The sequence below is a fragment of the Misgurnus anguillicaudatus genome, chromosome 4 (genome assembly GCF_027580225.2).
Source record: "Misgurnus anguillicaudatus chromosome 4, ASM2758022v2, whole genome shotgun sequence".
Classification (NCBI taxonomy): Eukaryota; Metazoa; Chordata; class Actinopteri; order Cypriniformes; family Cobitidae; genus Misgurnus; species Misgurnus anguillicaudatus.
The window spans coordinates 18,343,116-18,369,973 of NC_073340.2; the positions used below are offsets into that span (position 1 = coordinate 18,343,116).

General features: G+C 41.3%; 1 protein-coding gene across 3 annotated transcripts; it reads left to right on the forward strand.

The window, feature by feature from the left end:
- The first annotated feature begins 2,622 nt into the window (after positions 1–2,622).
- Positions 2,623–16,356, forward strand: LOC129420367 (uncharacterized). Of its 3 annotated transcripts, none has more exons than XM_073866876.1 (14): positions 2,623–3,541; positions 5,663–5,848; positions 6,029–6,202; positions 7,183–7,335; positions 7,654–7,824; positions 11,313–11,894; positions 12,025–12,195; positions 13,537–13,941; positions 14,593–14,687; positions 14,807–14,857; positions 15,027–15,411; positions 15,496–15,666; positions 15,850–15,990; positions 16,137–16,356. In XM_073866876.1, the coding sequence occupies exons 1-13, from the start codon at positions 3,502–3,504 to the stop codon at positions 15,945–15,947; spliced, it is 2,682 nt and encodes an 893-aa protein (XP_073722977.1). In that variant the 5' UTR covers positions 2,623–3,501; the 3' UTR covers positions 15,948–15,990; positions 16,137–16,356. The 3 variants fall into 3 exon arrangements, 2 of the variants coding, with proteins under 2 accessions (XP_073722977.1, XP_073722978.1); XR_012369247.1 differs by lacking the exon at positions 15,850–15,990 and having other exon boundaries at positions 2,625–3,541; positions 16,137–16,250; positions 16,327–16,356; XM_073866877.1 differs by lacking the exon at positions 15,850–15,990 and having other exon boundaries at positions 2,625–3,541.
- Positions 16,357–26,858: the final 10,502 nt, after the last annotated feature.

The following is a 26,858-nucleotide window of genomic DNA, read 5'->3' on the forward strand; positions in this document are numbered from 1 at the left end:
GCACATGTGTTCTGTGTATCAGGAATGCATTTATTGACAGTTTACTCAACCCACTGAGGATTTGAGGAAAAAAATATTTTTTCACAATTTTAACACAAATAAAAAGTATGGCAGACCAGATCAGGTTCAACCCATTTTTGAGACTTTGGCTCCCCGACCCCGACTAAGAGCGGTGTGTGGCATTCCACAGACTTTTGAGGGAGCAATGAGGTCAGCTGACTCAAAAGAATGGATAAAAGCCATGGATGAAGAAATCCAGTCTCTTAACGAGAACAAAACGTTTACCCCGACAACACTGCCCATCGGCAAGAAAACAGTGGGGGGTAGATGGGTCTACTCTATAAAGACTGATGTAGATGGAAAAGACAAGTACAAAGCCAGGTTTGTGGCCAAAGGTTACAACCAGAGAATGGGAATAGACTATGGAGAAACATTTTCGCCCACTGCGGACTTGAGTCGTGCTACAAAAAGCTGCACAAGAAAATTTACTCCTACATCAAATGGACGTGAAAACCGCATACTTGCATGCTCCCATAGACTATGACATCTACATCAATCCACCAGAGGGTTACCAAGAGAAAGAGGGTATAGTTTACAAACTAGAGAAGTCACTTTACGGTTTGAAACAATACGGGCGAAACTGAAATAAGATTTTGCACGATTGTCTTTCTGAGAACGGATTCACACAAAATGCAGCTGATCACTGTGTTTATGCCAAAGAGTCAAAAGGAGAAAAGGTGATCATAATTACATTGATGATTTAATCATTGCTGCGAGCAATCATGAGAGACTGAAAGAAGTGAAAGAGATGCTTGCAAAAAAGTTTAAGATGAAAGACTTGGGTAAATTGAAAGATTTTCTGGGTATTGACTTTAATCTGTCAGAAGGGTGTATAAAAATGACACAGGAAAAATACACTAACAAGATACTACAGCGTTTTAATATGCAAGACTGTAGAATCAGAGAAACACCATGTGAACAGAAATTAGAGTATACTGAAAATGCTGAAGAGATGAAAGATGTAAAAATGTACAGAGAAGCTGTGGGAAGTCTTATATACCTGACTGTTTGTACCAGACCAGATTTGAGTTTTGTTGTGAGCAGATTATCACAGTATTTTGCTGAACCTACAGAAGAACAATGGGTTACTGTGAAGCATGTGCTTCGATATCTCAAAGGTAAGGGGTTAAGTTTTAAGAGAAATGACTCTGAGAAATTAGGCATACAAGCCTACAGTGATGCTGACTGGGCATCTGATGCCACTGACAGACGCAGTACTACTGGATACTGTGTGAGTTTAAGCCAAAACAGCTCTCTAGTATCATGGAAGACTAGAAAGCAACCAACTGTGGCTCTTTCCACATGCAAAGCAGAATACATGGCGCTTGCTTCAACCATACAAGAGTGTTTATACCTAGAACATTTACTGGAAGGTATAGATAACAACAAGTATGCACAAACTGTGGTACATGAGGACAATCAGGGAACAATTGCTCTTGCCAAAAATCTTGTAAACAGAAGATGTAAACACCTAGACATAAAGTATCACTTTATCAGGTCTATTGTGAATGAAGGAAGGGTAACTTTAATGTACTGTTCTACTGATAACATGATTGCTGATGTAATGACCAAACCTGTAACTAAGTTCAAATTAAGTAGGTTTGCAAGTGTTCTTTTTGGACATTAATATGTGTTTGACAAAAAGGTCCACTTGTATTAATATGTTCTATTTTCGTTACATAACAACCTGAGTGCAAGTGGGGGTGTTGGAATATGGTTATTGTGCCCCCAGTTGTGTATGTAATGTAATATAATGTTGTGCATGTGAGTGGTCACAAGAGGGCACCAGAGGTTTACTATTGTAAACGCGTTCGCGTATATGAGTGTTCTCTGTAAGCCACCGTAGTGTTCTTCTCAGTGTTCATCAGCATAGATATGTATAAAGGCTAGATGGCTCAAGGCGGAGTCCCTAACGGCATCACCTGGCGGCCATCTTAGGACAGGGCGCTCGCTCACTCGTAGCATTGAGTTTAATGGTGCAGGTACTTTTAAATGACCATAACTTGCTCAATTTTCTACCGATTTTCAAACGGTTTGGGTTTTTACAAACGTTATTAACGTGGCTATAATTATGGATGCTTTAACATGTTTCATGAATTTATTTTTTATTTTTAGTATAGGTATGCAGTGTCATAGGTACATCTTTGACGTTTATAACAAACCAAACCGTTTGAAAATCGGTAAAAAATTAAGCAAGTTATGGTCATTTAAAAGTACCTGCATCATTAAAACTCAACGCTACGAGTGAGCGAGCGCCCCGTCCCAAGATGGCCGCCAAAATGCGGACGTTGCACTCAATTGGCCAGCAGCGCGGACGAGCCATCTAGCCTTTATATCTATGTTCATCAGTGTGTGTGTGAGAGCTTTTTTTTTTTTTTTTAAATATATATATATTGCAATCAAAAAGAAAGATACAGCGACATATAGTCAATTTCAAGTAATAAACATAAGAAATCATCAGATAAGATAAGTACATGAAGTTTTGAAGAAATTCACATTAAGATCATGAAGGGAAAAAATACAAATAATAATAATAATAATAAAACAAGCAAAATATAGTGTGTGTGAGAGCTGCTCCGAGTCCGTGAGAATGATGTGTCGGCAGCCAGTTAATAAACATACTAAAAGATTAATCTCCATCCTCATCATTTACCTCCGAATGCATCGCTAGCTGCAAACATTAGTGTAGCACAACTCAACAATTACACTAAGAGAAATATATTAGCATTACATTAATAGAAATATATTACACTACTATTTTATTATAAAGCTTTTTATATTTAAAAAGTTATAATAAAATATGCAAAATCATTAAATATTAAGACACATACACAGATTTTGAATCCAGAACAATTTAATATACTTTATATTGTGTTGTGTCCATTACAAAAATATCTAGTTGTAATTAAAAGTAAATTAATCAAACAACCACATTTGTTTTTCCTAAATAAAGTTTCTAAGAAATAAAAGAGAGATTGCATTACGTACACACTCTTTAAAAAAATGAGTGCATTGATGCGTGACAAGCATTCTACATCATAATAATGGTAAGTGACATCATAATGCTCGCGCGTTCCACAGACGGGTATAAAAGGCCGCTGACGGGACCGCGTCACCACTCATTCAGTGATCGTTCTGAGCGCAAGCGAAGAAAATCATAGAAAGAGACCTATTTACAAAGCGATAAAAAGCTACATCGAGTGTGAGAGTGCAGAAATACTCAAGATTACAACCACTTATACGTAGAGTATTTGTGTGTGTTCACGAGTGTTTTCGACCACTTGATCGCTCATCACTTCTCCGGTTTGTCCCTCACTAACACCGAGGGCATCACCGTTGAGAGGCGTCGACAGACTGGAAGTCAGCGTTCGTAGTGACAGTTTCTCTGATCTGATCATCTATCAGTTAAGGGATTCGTCGCACTTCGCAGACGGAAAGTTCATGGAGACGATTTTACGCACTGAGGACGACAGTCCAAAAGGTAAGTTCACGTGAATTAAGTGCAAACTACATTTGTGCGCATATTGGATTCTTTAATATGAGTAGCAGACCCTGTTTGTTTTATGGCCTAACTGAACACGGTTATCAGGCAATGAGTATATTAATAAAAATGTCTAAAGTATTGAGCACTTAAATATCCGCTTACAAAAATTAACCACGGTTTTGCTAATAATTGTAATCAATACACACAAAAAGACCATGCCCTGCTAAAAACACCATAGACCACCATCATTCCCATGGTGGTTTGTTGCTGGTTTAGCTGGTGGTCACCAATAGGGATGTCCCGATACCACTTTTTCATTTCCGATTATGATACCAGAATTCCGAATATCAACTGATACTAATCCTACTGTAATTAAATGTGTATAGTGCTTTCTGCTAAATCTAGTATAATTTTAAATGTAAAAATCAATGATTGAAAATGATTTACAAGTTTAAGGAAACATTAGTAATTATTAGTCATGAGTGTTTAGGAGAACATATAATAGGTACGTTTGATTAATAAAAAAAGAAAGAAAAGTTTGATCAATAAAAAAAACTTTGATCAATTAAGTATGCTAAAAAAAATCTTAATTGCGTAAAAATGTAGTAAAGCTTTAGTGTGCAGATGGTCATTTTGGGAATTATGCACTTGACCGGACTTTTTATACACATTCCGGGTGCGAATTGATGCGCTTAAATCATCCTGTATGCTACGTTTATGGGCTTCCTGGGCGCAGAATTGATTCGCCTGGATCATCGTCTCATGAGAATCCTTGTAGGCCTACTGCAATGAAAAGTTCATAACTGTTAAAACACAGAGAGATGTGTCATGTTCTCAGCATATAGTGAATTGCATCCATCCAACGGCTTCCTGAGACTTTATAAAATCAGATGTTTAAAATAGCCAACAGTTATCTTGTGTGTGCATGTGTGAATGACGTTTCATCCGTCCGCTTCAAGAGATGTGCATCGATGCATCGCGTTCCCATTAAAAAGACCTGTCTGAAATCGATTCTGAATCGCAAGGTTCCGATTCTGTGTTTCATGCACAGCTTGTGCATGTACCTTATCAATCTAAAATCATAAGTCTGAGTCATTTATAACGTGCATTTAAAAAATCAACACTCGTTCAAACACAATCATTCAAAATATTCTTTATTATCATGAAAATACCTGAAACAATCTAAAGAATAGCGATATAAATAGGCTTCTAGAATCTAGATATTTTTTGGAACAGCGTTTTGTAATGATACTTCTTCTGTGGCACAAATGCATTTCTGCACTCTTGATATAATGGGTATGGTTTTCTAACAAAGTTAGCGTCCGTACGGAGCATAAAAGGCAGAAAACCTGCATGCCTGCACAATCATATCACCGTATTATTTACAACGACACAAAAGTAGCGGAATGCCTTATAGGCCCACTTCCGGCCTCAGACTGTCATGACGTAGGGTTCTGCGCTTCTGCAGTTGGTTAGCATTGTTTGGATGTGGCGGCATTTCACCGTAATTCATTCAAATTCATTCACTGGGAAAACGCGCATTTGCCCGATTAATTGTCACAGTGGATTAACTCAGTTTGCGAGTAAGTTAACGTTACAGTGTTACTTAAATATCTTTAAATGTGCGTTTGTTCTTTCACATGAAGCTATTGTGTGTATTAAAAGACTTTAAATATAGTGCATAAAACGTTTGGTGCTTTTATAATACTTTGTACTTTTAATAGCTTGTCAGTAACAACCACGGCGAACGCACACATATCTGAATTGGGTCGGTCCTCGATTCAATATCCGATCCAGCCCAAAACCCCGGATCGGCCCGATACCGAGATACCGATCCAGCATATCGGATCGGGGCATCCCTAGTCACCAGCATACCAGCACCAAAACAAAACATATGCTGGTCTTGCTGGTATGCTGTTTTTTCAGCAGACACTACACTTTTACCACAAAAAACATGTTTAATTTTTGTAAGGGTCACACATTACTATGTTTGTTATATTGTATGTTCATGTTGTATGTATGTTCATGTTTTAAAGATAACAGAGCAATAGTTTAAAAGTACAGAAACAGGCGTAGAAACACAAGCGTTTTCTCATTGAACTTCTTCTTTAACTACAGTGTGTTTGCCCCTCACTAACACCGAGGGTGGCATTACTAAGAGAGGCGTTGACAGGCTTGAAGTCAGCGTTTGGAGTGACAGTTTCTCTGATCTGATCATCTATCAGTCACGGGATTCGTCGCACTTCGCAGACGTAAAGTTCATGGAGACGTCACTTTTACGCACTGAGGACGACAGTCCAAAAGGTGAGATCAAGTGAATTTAAGTGCAAACTACATTTATGCGCTTATTGGATTCTATAATATGAGTAGATTAGCAGACAACGTTTGTTTTATGGCCTAACTGAACGCGGTTATCAGGCAATATGACGTATCAGTATATGACGTATATGTGCATTTCTCATTAAACTTCTTCTTTAACTACAGTGTGTTTGCCCCTCACCAACACCGAGGGTGGCAAGAGTAGAGAAGCCCATGGACAGGACACCAGCGTTTTGAGTGAACTTTTCTCTGATCTGAAAAACATCCAGGGATGGGATTTGTTGTTCTCCGCTGACCACATGTCCATGGAGCCTTTTACTACACATGCTGAGCCAAAAGGTAAGATGAAATTAACGAATGTGCAAACTAAATCTTTACTCTTAGTAGAATAGCACACAAAGACATCTGTTATATAACCCAACTTAAGATGGTTATTGGACAATAGTGTATTTTTATTGGGTACATTAAATGTCAGTGTTGACCACTTAAATAATTTTATTTATGTTATTTTCATAAGAATAATAGTAGTAATTTGCAGTTATAACAGTAGATGGTCCAGTTTACTGCAATGTTAAAGTACAACAAGCAAGGAGAGCAAATTTCACTGTAAATAAATCGGGGGTTAATACTTCAGTCTGGGGAAATATTTGACAGTGCAAATTGAGTTGGAGATCAGGTCTTCATTATGATTGGTTGATCAGGGACTAACCAGTGACCCAACCATTACTAATAAATGTAGTTTCGCATACGTCATCCGTGACCTCTTGACGTATTGATGCATTACATGAGGTCGCGATGGCGCGCCACAGGACCCGAGGAAGACGAGAAGTTGTGGTTTAAAAGTGCATATTTTTTTATTTTTCTTGCCAAAAACGACAATCGTTTCACTAGTTAAGGCCCTAATGCCTCATTTGAGATTATTTAGAGTCCTTTGAAACTGCAATTTTAAACTGCCTTAAAACTGTTACGTGTTGGGGTCCTGGAATGTTTTCCTCAAAAAGCATAATTTCTTCTCGACTGAACTAAAAAAGACATAAACATTTTGGATGACATGGTGGTGAGTAAATTATCTGGATTTTTTTAAAGAAAATAGACTAATCCTTTAAGCCAAATAAATGTCCTGAACAAAAACAGGCCCTGCCATACTTTCTATGTAGTGTGATTGGGTGCCATATGGAATATGTTTCCTGGTACTTACATCACTTACATTTGAAAAGATGGCCCGGAGCAATAGTACATTTCTTTGGAGCAATAGTAGAAGTGCAAAAGCAGGTGTACAAACACAATTGTTAACCTTTGATTTCTCATCATATCCTCAGCATGTTTGTCCGACATCCTCACCGATGGTGACATCTTTGAGAGGAGAGGAGTCGATGGACCAGAAGTTGACGGTTGTAGTGACCGATTCCTTGATTTGACTATCCATCAGTCACAGGATTCGTCACTCCCTGAGTACTCTCTGAGTCCAAAAGGTGAGATGAATTGAACATGTAACCTACATTTATGGTGACGTTAGATAGAAGATCTGTAATATTAGTAGATGCCTGTTTTTATGGCCAAGTGTCGTAACAAAACGTAAAGTACGTCGTATGTGCGTGTGTCTACTGTTCATATGACTTACATTTGAAAAAAGCCACCCAACTAAAGTTTTCTTGTAGTTTAACGTTATTAATTTTTAAATTTGAGGATCAGAGAGAAAAAGAGTGATAGTGTGAAAACACAGAAATGCACAAGTGTATAAACACACGCGTTGTTTCATTTAACCTGTTTTTTTAACACCCTGTCCACAGTATGTTTGTCCCTCACTGACATCGAGGTTGACATTGGAGTAAATGAATTGGAAGTTGACATTTGTAGTGACAGTTTCCCTGATCCGATTGACATCGTTTCACGGGATTTGTCACTCACTCCTGGTAACAGGCCAATGGATGTGTCACACACTGTGGACGACAGCCCAGAAGGTAAGAGGAAATCGATGTGTAAACTAAAGCCTCACCAATATGAGTTTTTTTTTTGGGGGGGGGGGTGATACAGATAGGGAGTAAAAAAAGACAGATAATGAGATATAGTATGTGTATCGATATTCTTATGTGTATATTATAGTACAGTACACACAGTATATTATACTACAGTACTGTAAACAGAGTACACTATATACACTAACAGAATGTACTATATATAAATAAAGCATTTTTTGCAATGATCACTCAAATGTGGTGATCAACACTTAAAATGACGTGACGAAGATGTAATACAGGCAGGCATGTTTAACAATTTAATAATAAACTTTATTATCCAATATGAGTCTGATATAAGTGCACTAGTAAACTTGACCTAATATAAATAACTTTAAAACACAAACAAAACAAAACATATATAACTTGAATCATTAGCAGTTTTGATGAGAATAACTTTATATTGGACTTGAAAAGGGATACTTATGGAGTCAGTAGCTACGTTTACAAGGACACCTTTAGCCTCCATCGGAATGAAATCATTCTGATTGATAAATCCAAGCATGGCGTTTACATGAACACTTTATAATGCGATGGGATTGATGTGCGTGTTTATATGGCACAAGCGTTAAATCAGATTTGATCATTTGACATGCACACATTGCACAAATATAGGTTCGCGCTGCTTCAATATACGCATACAATCATTGTCGTCCTAAAATCGCTTTGTGTTTATTTCAGGTCATAATTAATAAACGACGAGCACACAGAGCTTTGTGCTGTGCTGATTATCAAGCAGCAGCAAAAACACCTATTCACATGTGTGCTGCAGAGACCGTCCGCGAGAGCGAGTTCAAACATGTGCGTTTGTGGATCAGAGTGTAAATCATTGACTGACCGGAGAACGCCGTCTCGTATCACTTTACAGAGGATTGGAATGAGATTAGGAAAATTTAAGAAAGAAAAGACAGTCGCCTCATGTGATTCCCTTTAATGAAACAAACTCGTATTTTTTGCGTCATTACGCCAATTTTACGTTATTGCACGTGTGCATATGCTCCACACTCCAGTCCAGTAGATGGCAGACATGCACCTTTAAGTGGGTTTGTCAACCGCCATAAAAAAGAAACTAAGAAGAAAATTGCACACGCGCGGAGCGTCCCAGTTTCAGTTATCAATCCGATCAAGTGTTTACATGTCCTTTTGAGCGGATTACAAAAGGTATAAACCACTCCTCGGCTTGGCTCTTTTTATTCCGATTAAAGTGTTTACATGGAGCATTTTCATTCGGATTGAAAATTTATACCACTTACAATTGTCCATGTAAACGCAGCTACTGTTTATTAGCTTTACAGTAGGTTATGTACTTTACAAATTAGTTAGCAACTTACCGTTAAGAAGACAATGTTTGACTGACAACATACTAATTTAATGTGTAATGTACTGCACAACGTTTTTATAATGCGAACCCACAGTGTTTTGTGTGGACTTTAAACCTTCTTAAAACTAAAGCATCTGCTCTCCGCCTCTTTCATGTTGTGAGGGTGTGAAAATTGCGCAAACTTATTTAATCAATTGCTCTGAAATTATCATATTCAGCAACAACACACGCAGCTGTAATCTCACATACTGTATTAGTGCTTGACTGCGCATCAATTAAAATGCGTCATTTCTCCTGCTTGCGTCATTTCTCCTGCTTGCATTTTAGCAACTCGCAAAGGGACAAAAGAGACGGATTAAAAACAGCAAGTGTAAACGGCAACGTATCTCTTTCATCCACTTATAATCCAATCGTCCAAAATGTGTCTTAAAGGGATAGTTCGGCCAAAAACGATATTAAACCCATTATTTACTCACCCCCAAGCTGTCCAAGTTGCATATGTCCATCGTTTTTCAGACAAACACATTTTTGGATATTTTAGAAAATATTTTAGATCTTTCTGTTGATTAAATGTAATGTTACGGGGTCCAGCAATAGTCCACGACCTTCAAGTCCAAAAAAAGTGCGTCCATCCTTCACAAATTAAATCCAAACGGCTCCAGGATGATAAACAAAGGTCTTCTGAGGGTAATCCGTGCGGTGTTGTTGTAGAAATATCCATATTTAAAATGTTATTAACGTTATTAACTACCTTTGGTAATTTACCAACTTGCACTTATACGTACGTATAAATGTGTGTAAGTATCCACACAACTCTGAGGATGCTTACGTAGAGGATCTAGCGGTAGAATAGCGATACTACTCCGGACTGTCCCCAGTGTTAAAACAACACTTTGTCTATTTATTAACCACACCCAGGTGTTAAAATTATTAGTGTTTATAACAGCAAATCAGTGTTGACGTTAATAATTTATTGTGAATTGTCGTCAAATTAGTCTATCCTTGACCCAGTGCAATGGCTTATCTTGCGTCATTGGAAAACATTTATTTAATATAAAAATAAGTAGGGGTGTGACGGATCACAAAACTCAAAATTCGGATCACATTGTGGTTTTTGAGGCACGGATCGGATAACTTTTCGGGTCAGCAAATAAAGGGGGGTGGGAAAATCTAAAAACAAATAAAGAAATTACAATCATTTATTAAAAAAACAAAGTTGCACATCAAGTAAGGTCTGAAATTAGCATTACGTACAGAAATGGAATCAAATGAATAATAACCACTGATAATAACACTGTATTTATCGTCTAAATTAAATATAATTATAATTCTTTTAGAGCTACAGAAGGGATTTTCTCTTTGTCTTGTGTTGTTTGATTACCATTAATGACACAGAGTTAAGTAGGTTAATTGAGGTTACTGTCGCTTTAAGAGAAGAACGAACCTGGTTTCTGCCTGTAATCTATAGATACACTTAAGACATAAATGTTTTTTTTTATACTGTTTAGATCATTTTGTTTGTATATGCGCTGTCAAGAACAAAGATTTTATGTTCGCTTGCTTTTTGAAAAGCTTCTCTACGTCTATGCACTACTGAGTGCACTTAAACGTGCGCACACACACACAGACGGAGGCACAGCATAAACAGTCACCCCACATAAAAACATTGTTGTTTTTCATTGCTCTATTCACCAAATGTATTTTATTGGACTATAGTATGAGACACAGTAGCGCATCTCTCTTCTGATCTTTAAAGGGAAATAGTGATGATCACGTCTGACTGGATCTGGAATGGACGCATTCAACCTCATGTGCATCTGTGCATACAGAAATCTGCCTTTAACGCCTTTTTGGGGTTAAATTGTTTAAAATCACTTGAATGTTATCATTTGCAAGCCTTGAAACACGTGCAACTGATAAACTTTCCCTATTTAAATTTGCGCATTAATCTGCGAACTGCATGCGAGCCGAACCGTGGGTCTTGATCTGTATGAATCCGTCACAGCACTGTGTTGTCAGCTTTCCTCCTTATGAATTCAATTAACTGTGATGATATTTAATGTGCGGTCAGAGATGTTTTTAACAGTTTACTGTGTGGTTCTCTTGGTTTCAGAACAAAATGGCGCAGGGAGAAAGATGGCAGGAATCCGTGGGTTCTTTAAGGGAACTTGTAAGGCTGTGAAACGTCTCTTTCTCCCCAGCCGCAGTACTGAAGTGGAGCCTATTGTTCCCTCACTGCAGCCGGACAAACCTCGATCTGATGGAGGGCTGTCTGTCCCAGTTGTGTCCGGTCTCGAGCAAAGTTCAGGTTCCCACTCGCTCGAGGATAGACCTGATGCGTGTCCGGTTGATGAGGAAAATGCAGCCGAAGTTTGCTCAGTGCCCGATCAAACTTTAAACACGGATTCAGATTTTCATAGAAAAGCGCATGTATTGGATACATCGGACATAATGTCTGCGTCCTCTGTGCACAATGCTGATGAAGGTGTCCTTCAGAGGAATGGCGCTGAATCACTGACAGAACAAATGCTAGCAGTGCTAGACTCTTTTCTGAAATCTGATATACAGTCTATAAAGGTGGAGGAAACTTCATCAGATGATATAGACATGAACACTGTGGTAAAGAGACACCTGGTATCTGACACTGTGTTGTCAAATGAACCTAATGAAACCTCTAATGGGATCAAACCAAATGGTAAGAGGAAATAAGACAAATATACAAAGATAAGAGCATCATACAGTGATGATAGTTTTGATTTGCATGCACAAGTGTACAAACGCAAGCGTTGTCTCATTTAACCTCTTTTTTAACACCCTGTCCACAGTATGTTTGCCCCTCACTGACACAGAGGTTGACATTGGAGTCAATGGATTGGAAGTTGACATTTTTAGTGACAGTTTCCCTGATCCGATTGACATCTGTTCACGGGATTTGTCACTCACTCCTGTTAACATGCCAATGGATGTGTCACACACTGTGGACGACAGCCCAGAAGGTAAGAGGAAATCAATGTGTAAACTAAAGCCTCACTGATATGAGGTTCTTTTGGAGGGGTGGTGATACAGATAGGGAGTTAAAAGAAAGAAATATAACAATATATATTGGCCGATTTCATCCACACTAACTGAACCAAACAGTATGTGTTACTTGAATCCAAACTCATCCACCAGTAACTCATTGCTGTGTCTGTAAAGTACCTCCTTCTTCTGCTTTTTTGCAATTATTACGGTGAGGGATAAAGCACAATCATGTGACTTATAAAGGGAGGTGTTGTTACCATATATGGTTCATTGGAGGCGTTTCCGAATGCAAATGACCATGACCGTGAACGAGCATGGTGCTTAAGATCGCGTGGGATTTATCAACAAGGATTACTTACTGATGTGCGCACGTTTGATAAATACAGTTTTTTTGGACTTGCGCACAAACTAAATATCATTCGTAGAACAAAACATAGAACATTTTCTACGCACTGTTGATAAATGAGCCCCCAGGATTTGTTTAAGATAATATCTTAGTGTTTAATAATAAAAAAATCAACACTTTTTAATATATTTTATGTTTCAAATTACAATTAAATGAAGTTTATTTAACTAAGGTTAGCAGGAGCATGGTCATGTAAAAAGCCACCCCTCACCTCCGTCCCTTGACAGTTTTTTGCAGCATCACGTCACGCTCAGTTAATACATCTATCCCAGTTAAAGAGGGGGAGTACTAAAATTCAAAGCTTAAAGTCCTCCCCTCTGACGGCACGCCAAATATGCTTTATTATCTTGTTACACTAGTGATTACATGTTAATGCAAACTCGTGAAATAAGCTTTGGCATCAAAAACTAACAAGGATCGATTTAAGATAAAAATAAGAGTTTACTATGTTGGAGAATGGTTTTAATGCAGTCTGTAGGCTCCACTGTTTTTCAGATGTGTTTTTTAGCTTTGACATCACTGCCAAAGGTTTCCTGTGCCACAGTCTTAAAGGTGGGGTGCATGATCTCTGAAAGCCAATGTTGATATTTTAAATCAACTAAACAAACACTCCCATACCCCAAAAGAAACTGGGCCTTCTTTTGATAGACCGGCCGCAACACAGGCAACAATGTTGGTTAGTAGACACGCCCCTCACTGCTGATTGGCTACAAGTGTGTTTGGGTAGTCAGGCCGACTCCCTTTTCCAAAGTGTTTTTCAAAAATCATTCACCCCCCCTTTAAGAGCCAAATGCACAATAATAACAGTGTTGTCAGCTTTCATCCTTATAAATTCGATAAACTGTGATGATATTTAATGTGCGGTCAGAGATGTTTTTAACAGTTTACTGTGTGATTCTCTTGGTTTCAGAACAAAATGGCGCAGGGAGAAAGAAGGCAGGAATCCGTGGGTTCTTTAAGGGAACTCGTAAGGCTGTGAAACGTCTCTTTCTCCCCAGCCGCAGTACTGAAGTGGAGCCTATTGTTCCCTCACTGCAGCCGGACAAACCTCGATCTGATGGAGGGCTGTCTGTCCCAGTTGTGTCCGGTCTCGAGCAAAGTTCAGGTTCCCACTCGCTCGAGGATAGACCTGGCGCGTGTCCGGTTGATGAGGAAAATGCAGCCGACGTTTGCTCAGTGCCCGATCAAACGGCGACAGGAATCCGTGGGTTCTTTAGGAGAACCTGGTTGGCTACAAAGCAAACCTTCTCCTGCCTAAGCAGCAATACAATGGAAAGATCTCCATCTTATCAAAAACTGTTTAAGCCCACTGATGGTGAGTCTGTAGTTATTATTACATTATTATTTACATTATTATTTTATTTAATGTCTATTTACTATAGCATGAAGAAGTCTACATTTTGATTTCATCTCAACGACAACCCTCTTGTCTGCTATTAGCTGATTTGTGTTGTATTGGATTAAACATTAAAGGCGGAGTCCACGATGTTTGAAAAACGTATTGGAAAAGGAGACAGGCCGACTACCAAAACACACTTATAGCCAATTAAATCAAATCAAATGCCGGGTTGGTATGTGTGGGGCGGGTCTATCAACAGAAGGTCCAGATTCTATTGGGGTAGGGGCGTGTTTGTTTGGGTGATTTCAAATATCAACATTGGCTTTCAAACATCGTGGACTCCGCCTTTAATGTCTGGTTTCATAAATATTCTTAGACACACGTTTGAGGTGTCTCAAATAACTTGCACTGACCAGTAACTGCAGCATGTTTATTAACTTAACTAAGGCCTGGTTTTGGCTTTAGCTAAGCCTTGTCTGTGATCTAAGCCCAAAAGAGTTACAACTAAACGACTAAATTCTGTCTTTGTCACTACCAGCATTGAAATGATGCTTCATGCCTGACAATTATTGAAACTTGCAAACTCATATACGGTATTGTCATGTACTTTACGTTTGTGTGTTTCAGGAGACGTTCAGTCTTACTATAAATTGGGTGATATCCTGGGAAAAGGAGGATTTGGGATGGTCCGTCGGGCAACCCGTATTTCTGATGGTCAAGAGGTAGTGTGCGCTTACCAAATTTAACAAACATTTTATTCTTTATGTCCAAAACGTGTATTTCTTTAGATCATGTACAAGGACGGAGACTTCATTTTTGTAACTTTATGAATCTTTTGCAGGTCGCCGTCAAATTCATGTCCAAGTTGGAAGATACGCGTACGCTTTCGATTGTAAGTGCCAAAACTTAATGAATATATTTAGTTACTTAATTCCTTAGGATACAGTATAACTAATATACCACTCGACTAAAATAAACAGTAAAGTCTAAATATACTGGAGCATTAGGACTTTTATTGTATTTATAGATATGCAAGTGTATATTTTCTCTGTTTTCTCTAGCCTGGACATCGCAAACGTCTACTTACCGAGGTGGCTCTGTTACTTAAGATGAGCGAAGCTCCCTTAAGCCCAAATGCCATCAGAATGTACGAGTGGTTCGATGATCCCAAGGATGTGATCGTGATTATGGAGTACCCTAAGCCCTGCAAAAGCTTGTTGGATTTTGTCATAGAACACTCATCTCCACTGAGTGAAGACACAGCACGTGTTTTAATGCGTCAAGCAGTACAGGGGGTAATCGACTGCATTGATCACGGCGTCTTTCACAATGACATCCATCTAGGCAACATGCTGGTCAACACGAGCACATTAGAGCTCAAGTTGATTGACTTCGGTTGTGGTCAGCTGTTCTCTCCTGCCGGCTACAAGACCAAAAAGTATCGAGGTGAGCTGACTTTTTGTGTTGAAACCTTTTGACCACATGACGCTTGTACAGGTTGGTTCAACTCTGAACATGTCTTGCTTACAGGAGTACCAAGTTACTGCCCACCCGAGGTCTTATCCAACTCCAGATATCACGCCATCCCTACAAACGTCTGGTGTTTAGGTTTGGTTCTGTATAAAATGGTCAATGGGTGTATATGGATGCCATATGTTCAATCAGAGGAAGTCCAATTTTGGAATACCAGCTTATCGGAAGGTGAGTAAGGAATTAGTGAGAGAAACGCACACATAAATCTCTGAGAGTGTCACATGGAGTAACAGAAGCTGAATATAAGACTTGTTATTGTCATCGGAGGTTTAATCTTATAGTAGCAATATTATTTGTCATGTATAAGTATTGTGTCAAGACTAACCAGCTTTCATCTTGAAAATTCTTCAGCGTGTCGTAGCATTATTAGACAGTGTGTAGCCCTTGATCCAGCTGAACGGCCCACATTACAGCAGATCTTGAGCCACAGCTGGTTTAATCCAGAATGAAGGCAGGCAGGGTCTTCTGTTCATCACTGCTGTCAGACATGAGGTAGCATTACAGACAGAGTAGTCAGAGCAGTTGTGTTGAAGGGATCAGAGATTCGGTTTGAGAGTCTGATCATATCATATATGTATAATGAATAGATCAATCAAAGACTGAATGAATAATTCTCTTGTTTTTTTTTCTTCCTCAAGGCTACACGTAAATGTACTGGACATCACACAGAACTGACCAGACCTCATTGACCTACTGTTAACATTTTTTTTATTTTTTAGTTATGTTAAATTGTATTTATTATTGTAATAATTTGATGTATTGTAAATATAATGTATTGTAAATATAATTCTGATGTATTGTAAATATAATGTATTGTAAATATAATTCTGATGTATTGTAAATATAATTCAAATCATACATATGTTTATTATTTTAAACCAATGTTTTTTTCCTAAGTCAAACTTAATACACCATCTTAGCCTCAGACTTAAATGCATGTTTGAGCTGCTTTAATTTAAAAATACCTTGAACTGACATATCTTGCATCAGTGCCTTTGTTTTGTCTTAAGATGTACACCAGGTTTTTTTTATGTTTGTATAAACTACTTAAATGTCCTAGTCCTGAATGAATGTAAACACTGTCTGGGAAACTGACCCTAAATATTACATTCACCCAATCCAAAACAGTCATATTAATGAAATGTATTTTCTTAAATGTCTCATTGTTTAAATAAATCAAGTATTTTTTCAGATACAGATAACACAATAACAAAGGCTTGACAGTACAAACAGGATTTGTTTAGTGACCTCAGTCTGCAGTTCAAACATGTTCGTCCCAAACTTCCAACCTGATAAAAACAGAAGAGAAAAAAATAATTTATAATAAAAAGTTTTCATGTGCAATGATGGATGCTTTCAGTGGAGGCAACTTCATATCATATATAGCACAAATACTCTAAACTTCTGTTACTTCTGACCAAACACGACAGGGCTCTCCAAACGTTTTTCCAAAAGTTTGGAGTAAGATTTCGTCTGTTAGGGGAGGGGCCCTAACAGGTGCAGCAGACACTTGACCCCAAACATTTCTCTCAAGTTTTTGCTAGCAGTTTAATTTAACCTATTGTTTATAATTAACTAGCACATATAGAAATAATAACAATTGGTAAGTTTGATAAAAGACATAAATGTATTAAAATCTGGCCCCAAACAGCCCTGGTGGTGCTCAATGTACACCCAGGTAAAAAATAAACGAAGTGCTCCATTTTCGCTGACTAATTTTGTACATATTATTCTTAGAAGTTTAGTTCTTTAGTACTTCTTAAGATGATCTTAAAACATCTAAGTGTACTTAGCCTATCTGTGCTATTTTAAGACACCATGAATATGAATTAAATGTGCTGTAAGCATATACTATCTCTGTATTAAACCTATTTAGTTACCACTTGTAGTCAACTTGAACCCATCGTTCATACAAAGATTCAAATTTACTACAAGTGGTACCTACATAAATTTTTAGCACATTTTAGTTCATATTCATGATCATAAAATCTCAAAATAGCACAGATAAGTAAACTTTGATATTCTTAAGATTGACTTACAAGTACTAAGGAATACTTTTTAGTGGTCTATATTAAGTACATTATTAAAGTGTACTTTATTCACCTGGGTATACTGTACACATACCGTATTGCAGAACATTTGATGCATTGATAGGGCAATAATAATGTAATACATACTCCTTTCATTCATTTCACAAAGCCTCTGGCTAAAGCTTCTGGTTGCAAAGCTGCTGGAGAGTTTTTTGACTTAATCAATAATTTCAAATGAATTTGGGTAAATTCCCCTAACTATAGGTGTTTTCAGCAATATAAAAATATGGTTTAAAGTTTCAGCTCAAAAATACACCACAGATCTTTCATTATGCGATGTTGAACATGACCATTTGTGGCTGCAATGCTGTTTTTGTGTGTTTCTTTAAATGCAAAATTTCCCAAAAAAGCTTCTGTTCCCCTGTTTCTGTTCTGTAGAGCGCTCACACATGTGCATTTGAACATACATCAAAACGTGTCTCTGGCAGAAGGTTGAACTACGCGCTCATACGGTGGAGTCTGCGAGCGGTCATGGGTGGGACGTAATCAATGTGATAGGGGATCCCCAACAGCCTGTTTTATGGGACTGTTGTGGTTTAAAGGAGATTACACAAAGAAGAAGATATGGATTTACTATTACAGGATGTTTCTGCACACACAGGCGACTCATTTTCTGCTAAAAAACTAATTTAGGAGTACATTTTCTAGGTTACTAACTTAACCAGAAGTAACCAATTCCCGTTTATTCCAGATTACCTGGGGCACGTTCAAGCGGGTGCGCAAAGTTTTGCTATGGTTTCCAGGTTGAATGACATGTTTCTTGGAATGGTACCGATTTTTTTCTTGTTTGGTGGGTGTTTCAGAACTGCAGATGTTCGCTTTCATTCTGGATTGCAAGCTCAGTGACTGTAACATCAAGTGTATGTATTAAATGTATTTATTTCTGTATTTACATACAGTTGTTTGTTAGCTAAGATCCAGTTTGATACGGAGCTCCGGATATAATTCAAATTAACTATTTGTTTCCACGACATCCACATGTTTTACTAGGCTAATTCATAATTTGAAGTAATAATAATTGTAATAGTAAGAAATATTATAATAATTTTCCAAGTAACAAACTGTTGAATATTGGAACCAGGCTGGTAACCGCACAAGGCTCGCGACTGGGCGTAGGTAGGTCTGTCCCTTGATCTTAACTTCAGCTGCCCTGACTCGTCCATCCGAACCGGAACAAATCTTCACCACTCTCCCAATGGGCCACTGAGCTCTGGGTAGCTGCGAATCAACTACCATCACCACCTGGCCAACAGTCAGATTGTCTGTGTCCTTGTTCCACTTCGACCGCTTCTGAAGGTCCGGAAGATGACGACGGATAAAGTTGGACCAAAAATGGTCCGCCAGGATCTGGCTGTGGCGCCATCTTCTTCTGCTGAGAAGGTCACTAGATGCGTAGACAGCCTGTGGGAGTGATGCGTCACGGCGTCCCATCAACAGTAGATTCGGTGTGACGGGGTCCAGATCTGCAGCATCCGAGGAGATGTACCCAAGCGGTTTAGCATTAAGTATTCCCTCCACTTCTATCAGCACAGTCTGCAGTACAGGTTCGGCAACGGTATGGTCCTGAAGGATGACTTGAAGGGCTGACTTAATCGACTTGATCCCTCGTTCCCATGTCCCCCCCAAAGTGTGGAGACCCAGGGGGGTTGAAACGGAACTCAATTTGCTGTTTGGCCAGCTGTTCTTGAAGAGGAACTTCTAAAGCTGCAAAACTGGCTTGCAGCTCCGCAGCTCCACCTCGGAAGTTGGTTCCTCTGTCAGACAGGATCTCAAATGGTTTGCCGCGGCGGGCAATGAAACGACGGAGAGCCATCAGGAAAGCATCATTGTCTATGCTCTCCAGTAGGTCAAGATGCACACAGCTTGTGGTCATGCACTTGAAAATCAAACCCCACCACTTCTCTGTACGCCGGCCCACCTTGACGTTGTAGGGGCCGAAACAATCAACCCCAGTCGACCAGAAAGGTGGCTTGTATAAGCGGAGTCTGGCAGGGGGTAAGTCTGCCATCTGAGGGACTACTGGAGTAGCACGCCATTTCTGACATTCAACACAGCCGTGCTGATGACGCTTGATGGACTCTCTTCCCCTGAGGATCCAATATCTTCTCCTCATCTCGGCGAAAACCCGTCCGAGGCCAGGGTGTAGCAGTTCACTGTCATACTTCTTAATGAGCAGCTTTGTGACATGAGATTTAGGATCGGGGATGATGGGATGTATTGTATCTGGGTCAAGATCTTCTGCTCTGCGTAGTCTACCTCCCACTCTCATTAGGCCAACAGCTTCATCATACTCTGGAGTAAGCATGAGCAGGCGACTCAGTCTCGAGATGGGCTTACCAGTAGAAAGAGTTTCCACCTCTTCAGGGAAAGACTCCCTCTTGTCTTAGGACATGTAGCTCTGCTGCTTGGACATCAGCTGCTGTCATAGTGGGGCTCTTCTGGTCATTAGCCGCCCCGTGAAGGCTCTCATGGGTAGCCTTGAGAAGACTGTCCCAGTCGTCTATATCAGGCCTGAGTGTTGTGGTCGGAGAGCAGGTGATGGCTCCACAGAACATTATTTTCCGAAGTTCATCCTCGCCAGCTTCTTGAGCTTCTACTAACTGGAACACTGGCCAGGAGTCTGGATGTTGCCGAAGGAATGATGGACCCTGGCTCCACCGGGTTGGCTGGCTGAGATCGAGCAAGGGTTTGCGGCGAGTAAGGTCATCGGCTGGATTGTCAGTGGTGCTAACATACCGCCAAGTTGAGTTCTCAGTAAGTTCTTGAATTTCAGAGACTCTAGTACCTACAAAGACCTTGTAGCGACACGAGTCCGAATTGAGCCAAGTTAAGACTGTCATTGCGTCGGTCCAAAGAGTGACTTGCTGGGAATGGAGTGACAGTTCTGTCATAATAACTTTAGCCATCTGAGCCCCAGCTAAAGCGGCACACAATTCGAGGCGTGGCATAGATAGTTGTTTGCGAGGACTCACTCGTGACCTAGCCATCAAGAAAGCAATGTGGACTTCACCTTGATTATCTTGGGTGCGGAGGTAAGCGACGGACCCATAGGCTCTTTCAGAGGCGTCGCAGAAGATGTGTGCCTCTCGTCTGGATGACCCAGCATCTGCTACTGATGGGACATAGCATCGGGGAATTTCCACTTGTTGAAGATGAACTAGTTCCCTCTCCCATTGTGTCCAGATATCCAGCAGAGCCTCTGGTCTGATTGTTTCATCCCAGCCAACTCCCACTTTCCACAGGTCTTGAATCAGGATCTTCGCTCGTGTGGTAAATGGGATTAGATACCCTAGGGGATCATATTGTGTTGCCATTACCTTGTAGACATTCCTCAGAGTTGGCTGTGAATACTCTACTGGTCTGTGGCGGTACCCAAGGCGATCGGTAAGGCAGTTCCAGCGAAGGCCTAAGGCTGGCTCTTCGGGATCTTGTCTAGGCTGAGAGAGCCACAACTCAGTGCCTGATGTCGAAGCCTCCAGTTGAGAGCAGTTTATGCATCCGGTCGATAATGGTTTTGGCTTCATCAGCGTTGGTGACACTGGTCAAACAATTGTCGACGTAGAAGGCAGTCTCCACAAGGTGTAGGATGTCTTCATGACTGCTGCTGTTATCCTTCACATGCCGCTAAAGAGCGTATATGGCACAACAGGGACTGCATGTCGTCCCGAATGGCAGAACCTGCCACTCATACACTGTTGGTTCCTCCTCCTTCTTCATACCTCTCCAGAGAAAACGGAGAAGGGGCTTGTCTTCTGGTACCAGGCGAACCTGATGAAACATCGATTTGATGTCACCACTGATAGCCACACTGTGCTCTCAGAACCGGAGAAGTACACCGAGGAGAGTAGGACCTAAAGTCTGACCGGGCAACAGTTGGCTGTTGAGACTTTGACCATTGTGCTGGTAGGAACAGTTGTAGACAATCCTCGCCTTACCGTTGTGATGAACAACGTGGTGCGGCAGATACCAGGACTCTGTGGAGCTTTCTACTGTGTCAGAAGGTAGAGGTTTGACATAGCCCAACTGTTCAAGCTTCTGTATTTCTTGACAGTAGGTGTTGGCTAGAGCAGTGTCTTTAGCTAGACGGCGTTCTGTACTCCGTAGCTGTGGGAGCAATGTGTACTTTGGAGTCCAGAGCGTAAGGCTAGCTTTGCGCCTCAGTAAGGGAGTAGCGTACCTTGTTACTCCATCCATTTCTACTTTGACGGTGCGCTGTTCCAGCAGTTCTAGGGCCTGCTGATCTTCTTTGGAGCGGATCACAGTCCTAGTGTTGGCATAAGGGTTTATGTCAACTTCCCACAGCCTTTCAACATGCCGCTGCAGCTCTGAATTAGGGGACATGGTGAAGTAGCAGTGAGAGTGCTCATCAATAGGGTTGAGGTTGGCTGGGCCTTGCAATGTCCAACCAAGAGCAGTACGCACAGCTACAGGACTCCCAGGAGGACCTGTTCTGACCGGTTGTTTGGGAAGCAGCAAATGTGGAAAGTCAGATCCTATCAGCAAAAGCGGCTGGACCTTGTCAACATTTGACAGAGGAAGACCTTGCAGATGGGGGTATCTGCGCATGAGTGACTTGACAGGATATCTATGCTCAGACAAGCTTAGCTCACCAGCAGTAAAGGCATGAAAAATGTGGTACCTTTGTTTAGGAGAATGAGCTGGGGAGATGTCAAAAGAGACAGATGCTCCTTGTAGATGGATCACTTCATGGCGGACAGTACGCAAAAGCAGATTTTCAGGCTCTTTAGTCAAATGGAGATGCCGGACTGCTGAAGGAAGGATTAGGGTTCTTACTGATCCGTCGTCCAGAATAGCGAAACCTTCCAGAGAATGCTCGGCATTGTACAGGCGCACCTTAACTAGCTTCAACATGACTCGTTGCGGACGACTAGGACGATCAATGTATATGGTGTCAGGAGCAGCACTGACCATTAACACTTTCTTAGCGTCTTGGGAACACACTTCGTGGAGCACGGTCAAATGTTGCTGTTTGCACACTTGGCAAGGTTTCTTGAGAGTACATGCCTCAGGTTTATGGGTCCTGCCACACCGCCAACAGCCTCTGTCTTTAATCCAGGTGGAAATCTCAGATGTAGTGAGCGTTTTGAATTTGGGACATAAGCTGAGGTAATGCTCACGGGTGTCGCAGTACGGGCAGTGAGGCTTCACACTGGGTTTACCTTTAGATGACTTTGTGCTGTGAGCAAAATCTGGAGGGGCTACCTTAGCTTGGATCTCAGTGTTGTAAAACACATTAGATGAAGGACCCTGGGATTTCCTCTGACCCTTAACTGGCTTAGGCTGATCTTGGAACATAAGAGCTGCTCGAGATGAAATGCGCTTTGCTTGTGACTTTAACTGAAGCCAAACAGATAAGTCTTCAAGCGTGTAGGTCTGATCAGTGCCGGTCCTCAGGATGCCTCGATTTATGCTGTATTCCACAAACACGTCTCGATAGGTAACAGGCAGTTTGCTGAGCAGCCTATCGACGTGGGATCCGCATCGTAGTTCGTAGCCATTCTCACCCTCGAGGGAACGGAGCATGCCAACTAGACTTTGTACTGATAGGGCAAAGTTGTCGAATGCTTCTGGATCTCCAGATCTTACTTGAGGTGAGTTTAAGATGGCACCTAGTTCGCTCTGCACAAGCTGGCGCGATTGCCCATACTTATCTTGGAGAGCTTGGAGGGCTGCAGTGTACGGTTTTGGATGGTACATGTAAGCTTGGGCTAGCTTGTAGGCGCTTGGCAGTTTCAAGTGATCAAGGAGGACTTGATATTTGAACTGTTCTGTAAGGTGAGCATGTGTATCGAGCAAGTTGTCCAAAGCCATCTTAAGCAGTGCAAAGTCTGACTCTTTACCTGAGGTGAAGTGAGGTAGAGTAGGTCAAGGAAGCCCATAAGAGGTGGCAACTAGGAGCTCCATAAGATCTGTATCGGGCGCTGCCCTGTGATCTGTAAGCGCTGTGTCCTGTCGTGAAGAAAGCGGCCTTGCAGGGTAAGGATTTGACGGCGTGTTATCAGCTGCATCACGTGAAGTAACAACTCTCACAGCTGGTCTGGGAGCCGACTGTGAAGCCGGGCTGATGATTACAGGAGGAGGATGCATTGTAATATATGTAGGCTGCGACTGGGCAATTACACTAGTAGTAGTATAAGCAGGCTGTACTGATGTAAAACTGGTCAAAACAGGTGGACTAATGACTGCACTGGAGACTGATGGTAAAACATGATTAGATGGAGTAGAATGGAGCAGTCCATGTACACCTTGTGAGTGGAATAGGGAAGGCTTAACTTCTGATGAAGACCTTGGGTTGTACTCACATTCACTGAGGGGTTTGGAGGATCGGGAACTCTCAATTCCTTCGTCCTCTTTCATGAAAGACGTGATAAGAGCTGCTTGCGCCAATTCTATCTCTTTCTCTTTCAGTCGCCGTTGCAACATCTGATGCCTGGTGATAGCCTCTTTACTCTTGTATGCCATCTCTGCTTTCTCCTCCAGTCGACGTCTCTGCCGTTCTTGTTCTCTGAGTAGATCCTCCTTCTCATTGAGGGCTTCTCTGGCTTCTTTGTCTAGAAGAGTACACTGCTCATCCACTAGCGTCTGCTCCATAATCTGCCGCTGCACTTCTGCTAATTCCATACGCTTGACCTGCTCCTCCAATATGGCATGCTGTAGCTCCGATAGACCGAGTTCCTCAGCTTCAGTAGAAGGTATTGCTGTAACTCTTGGTTTGTACCCAACTTCAAAGTTTGCAAGTGATGCTGGTAAATGTATCGCCCGCTGGGGTCGAGAACGCAGTGCTGGATCTGCAGATGGTTGTCCTGGCTCCATATTGTCTCCAGAAAGCTGTCAGATCCGGCTCGAAGGACCATGTGATAAACCGAAAATGGGTAAAGAGGCGGGATATGGGTGAAGCTGAGGTGAAACCATGCCCGCCTAGCGCAAGTCTAGTGACAGCAGTGGCTGTTCAACCGACACTCAAGCGGCCACACCCTTAATTATGCAGAAGTTTAAGGCTTAATATAATTTAAACGGATGAGTTACAAAAAAATTCACCCCCCTCACAGTTGTCATGAAGGGCAAAATTAGCTATATAGGCCAAAAACACTTTTTCTACCAGCCTGTAAACATATTATTTTCTACTGTAAAGTTGGCCATTTTTAACATGGGGTTCTATGGGAATTGACTCCCTTTTTGAGCCAGCCTCAAGCGGCCAGTCGATGAATTGCAGTTTAAATCACTTCCGTGTTGGCTTCATTAGAGAGATCGGAAGGTTGCCCCTCAGTCTTAACATTAAGCGGTGGCGCGCTTAGCAAACAACCAAACATTTCCGCGCTCACTACTGACAAACCAATCAAATTCGTTTAAAATATATATATTTTTTAATCATACCAAACACATTTTTATTTTTATTCATGAGTTATATATGTACAAAACAATAACTTTTAATTAATAACAGTGGCCTATTGATAAAAACATGGAGCTGGTGAACAGGTAAAGGGAGACCGCAGGTTCGTCCAGGGCGGGCACTAGTGACTCACAGGGCGGGCCCGGCCCCCTATAGCCCGCCCATGGCGCCGGGACTGAACAGCGAGCGTGTTAACTATAAACGCCTCGTCCGTTTGTTGAGACCGAGGGGCAACCTTCCGATCTCTCTAATGAAGCCAACACGGAAGTGACTTAAACTGCAATTCATCGACTGGCCGCTTGAGGCTGGCTCCAAAAGGGAGTCAATTCCCATAGAACCCCATGTTAAAAATGGCCAACTTTACAGTAGAAAATAATATGTTTACAGCCTGGTACAAAAAGTTTTTTTTGGCCTATATAGCTAATTTTGCCCTTCATGAAAACTGTGAGGGGGGTGAATTTTTTTGTAACTCATCCGTTTAAATTATATTAAGCGTTAAACTTCTGCATAATTAAGGGCGTGGCCGCTTGAGTGTCGTTTGAACAGCCACTGCTGTCACTAGACTCGCGCTAGGCGGGCGTGGTTTCACCTCAGCTTCACCCATGTCCCGCCTATTTACCCGTTTTCCGCGAGTAATTCGCGGGGACGCGCAACCAAGATGGCGACGGCAGGCAACGCCTACTTTAAGCTTCAAAAGCGATCTTCACAAACCAATGGGTGACGTCACGGACACTACGTCCATATTTTTTACGGTCTATGGTTGAGACGCGCGCGCGATCGCGAGTATAAAAAGCTGCGCGGACGCGAGCCGGACGCGGAAAAAGGTATACCCCGGCCTTAACCGTACATCTCGAAATGCCCGCACCTACAAACGACTGTCAGCCAGCGTGTGCACACATTCATAACAATACACACCCTGCGTGAATTAAATGAACCGCCGCGAATGCCTCATAGTGCCAAGAGTGGTGGCACCTAGTTCCAGAGGCATCTCGAAATGCCCGACTGACAGCCAGCACGCAAACATTATGACAGCACAAAACCGCGTAAAACAGCTGGTACACTGAAGTGCCACCCCTAAATGACACAAAAACTGTCAGCTGCCTCAAAAAGTCACGGTGCCACCACTAGCTGCCTCAAGATGAGTCCGATGCTGGAAGTGCCACAATTAGCTGCCAATTAAGATGCCGGAAGTGCCACAAACAAGAAGTCAGATGCCTCAAGTACCACTACTAGCTGCCTCAAAATGAGCCAGATGCCGGAAGTGCCACTACTAGCTGCCACTGCCGTGATTTGAGCTTGGCCCTGCTGGAGATTTATGCCTGGGGCACGTTCAATCTCACACCGGTGCACAACGTTTTGCTACAGTTTCCGGGTTGAACGACATGTTTCCTGGAAACGGTATGCAACGGAATGCAACAGGTTTTAGAAGCGTTTTCTCTTGTTTGGTGGGTGTGTCAGAAATTTCGGCCCAATCAGCGGCAAGATGTATAAAACCATGCGGTAGTAAAGAGACAGCTTGCTCAATGGGTTCAAGTTGGAATGTTGTCTTTCATTCTGGACAACAAGGTCAGTGACTGTAACATTAAGGGTCTTTTACAGTATTAAACACACATTTATAGCGGTTTCATCAGGCTTCAGAGACATTTAAAAAAGAACACAAAGAATGGCCTCTCAGCTACCGTAGTTGCAACTCTTACGTCATCACAACAGGGCGTTCAACGCATCACCATTTCTGTTTAATAAACGTTGTACAACGTTTTGTTGGGGCTGAACGCAGCCCTGCTGTTCAACCACAGGGACTGTGAAGTCAGTCAACACACTTACGCCATTTCCTGAAAATAAAAGTCAGAGTGACGCGT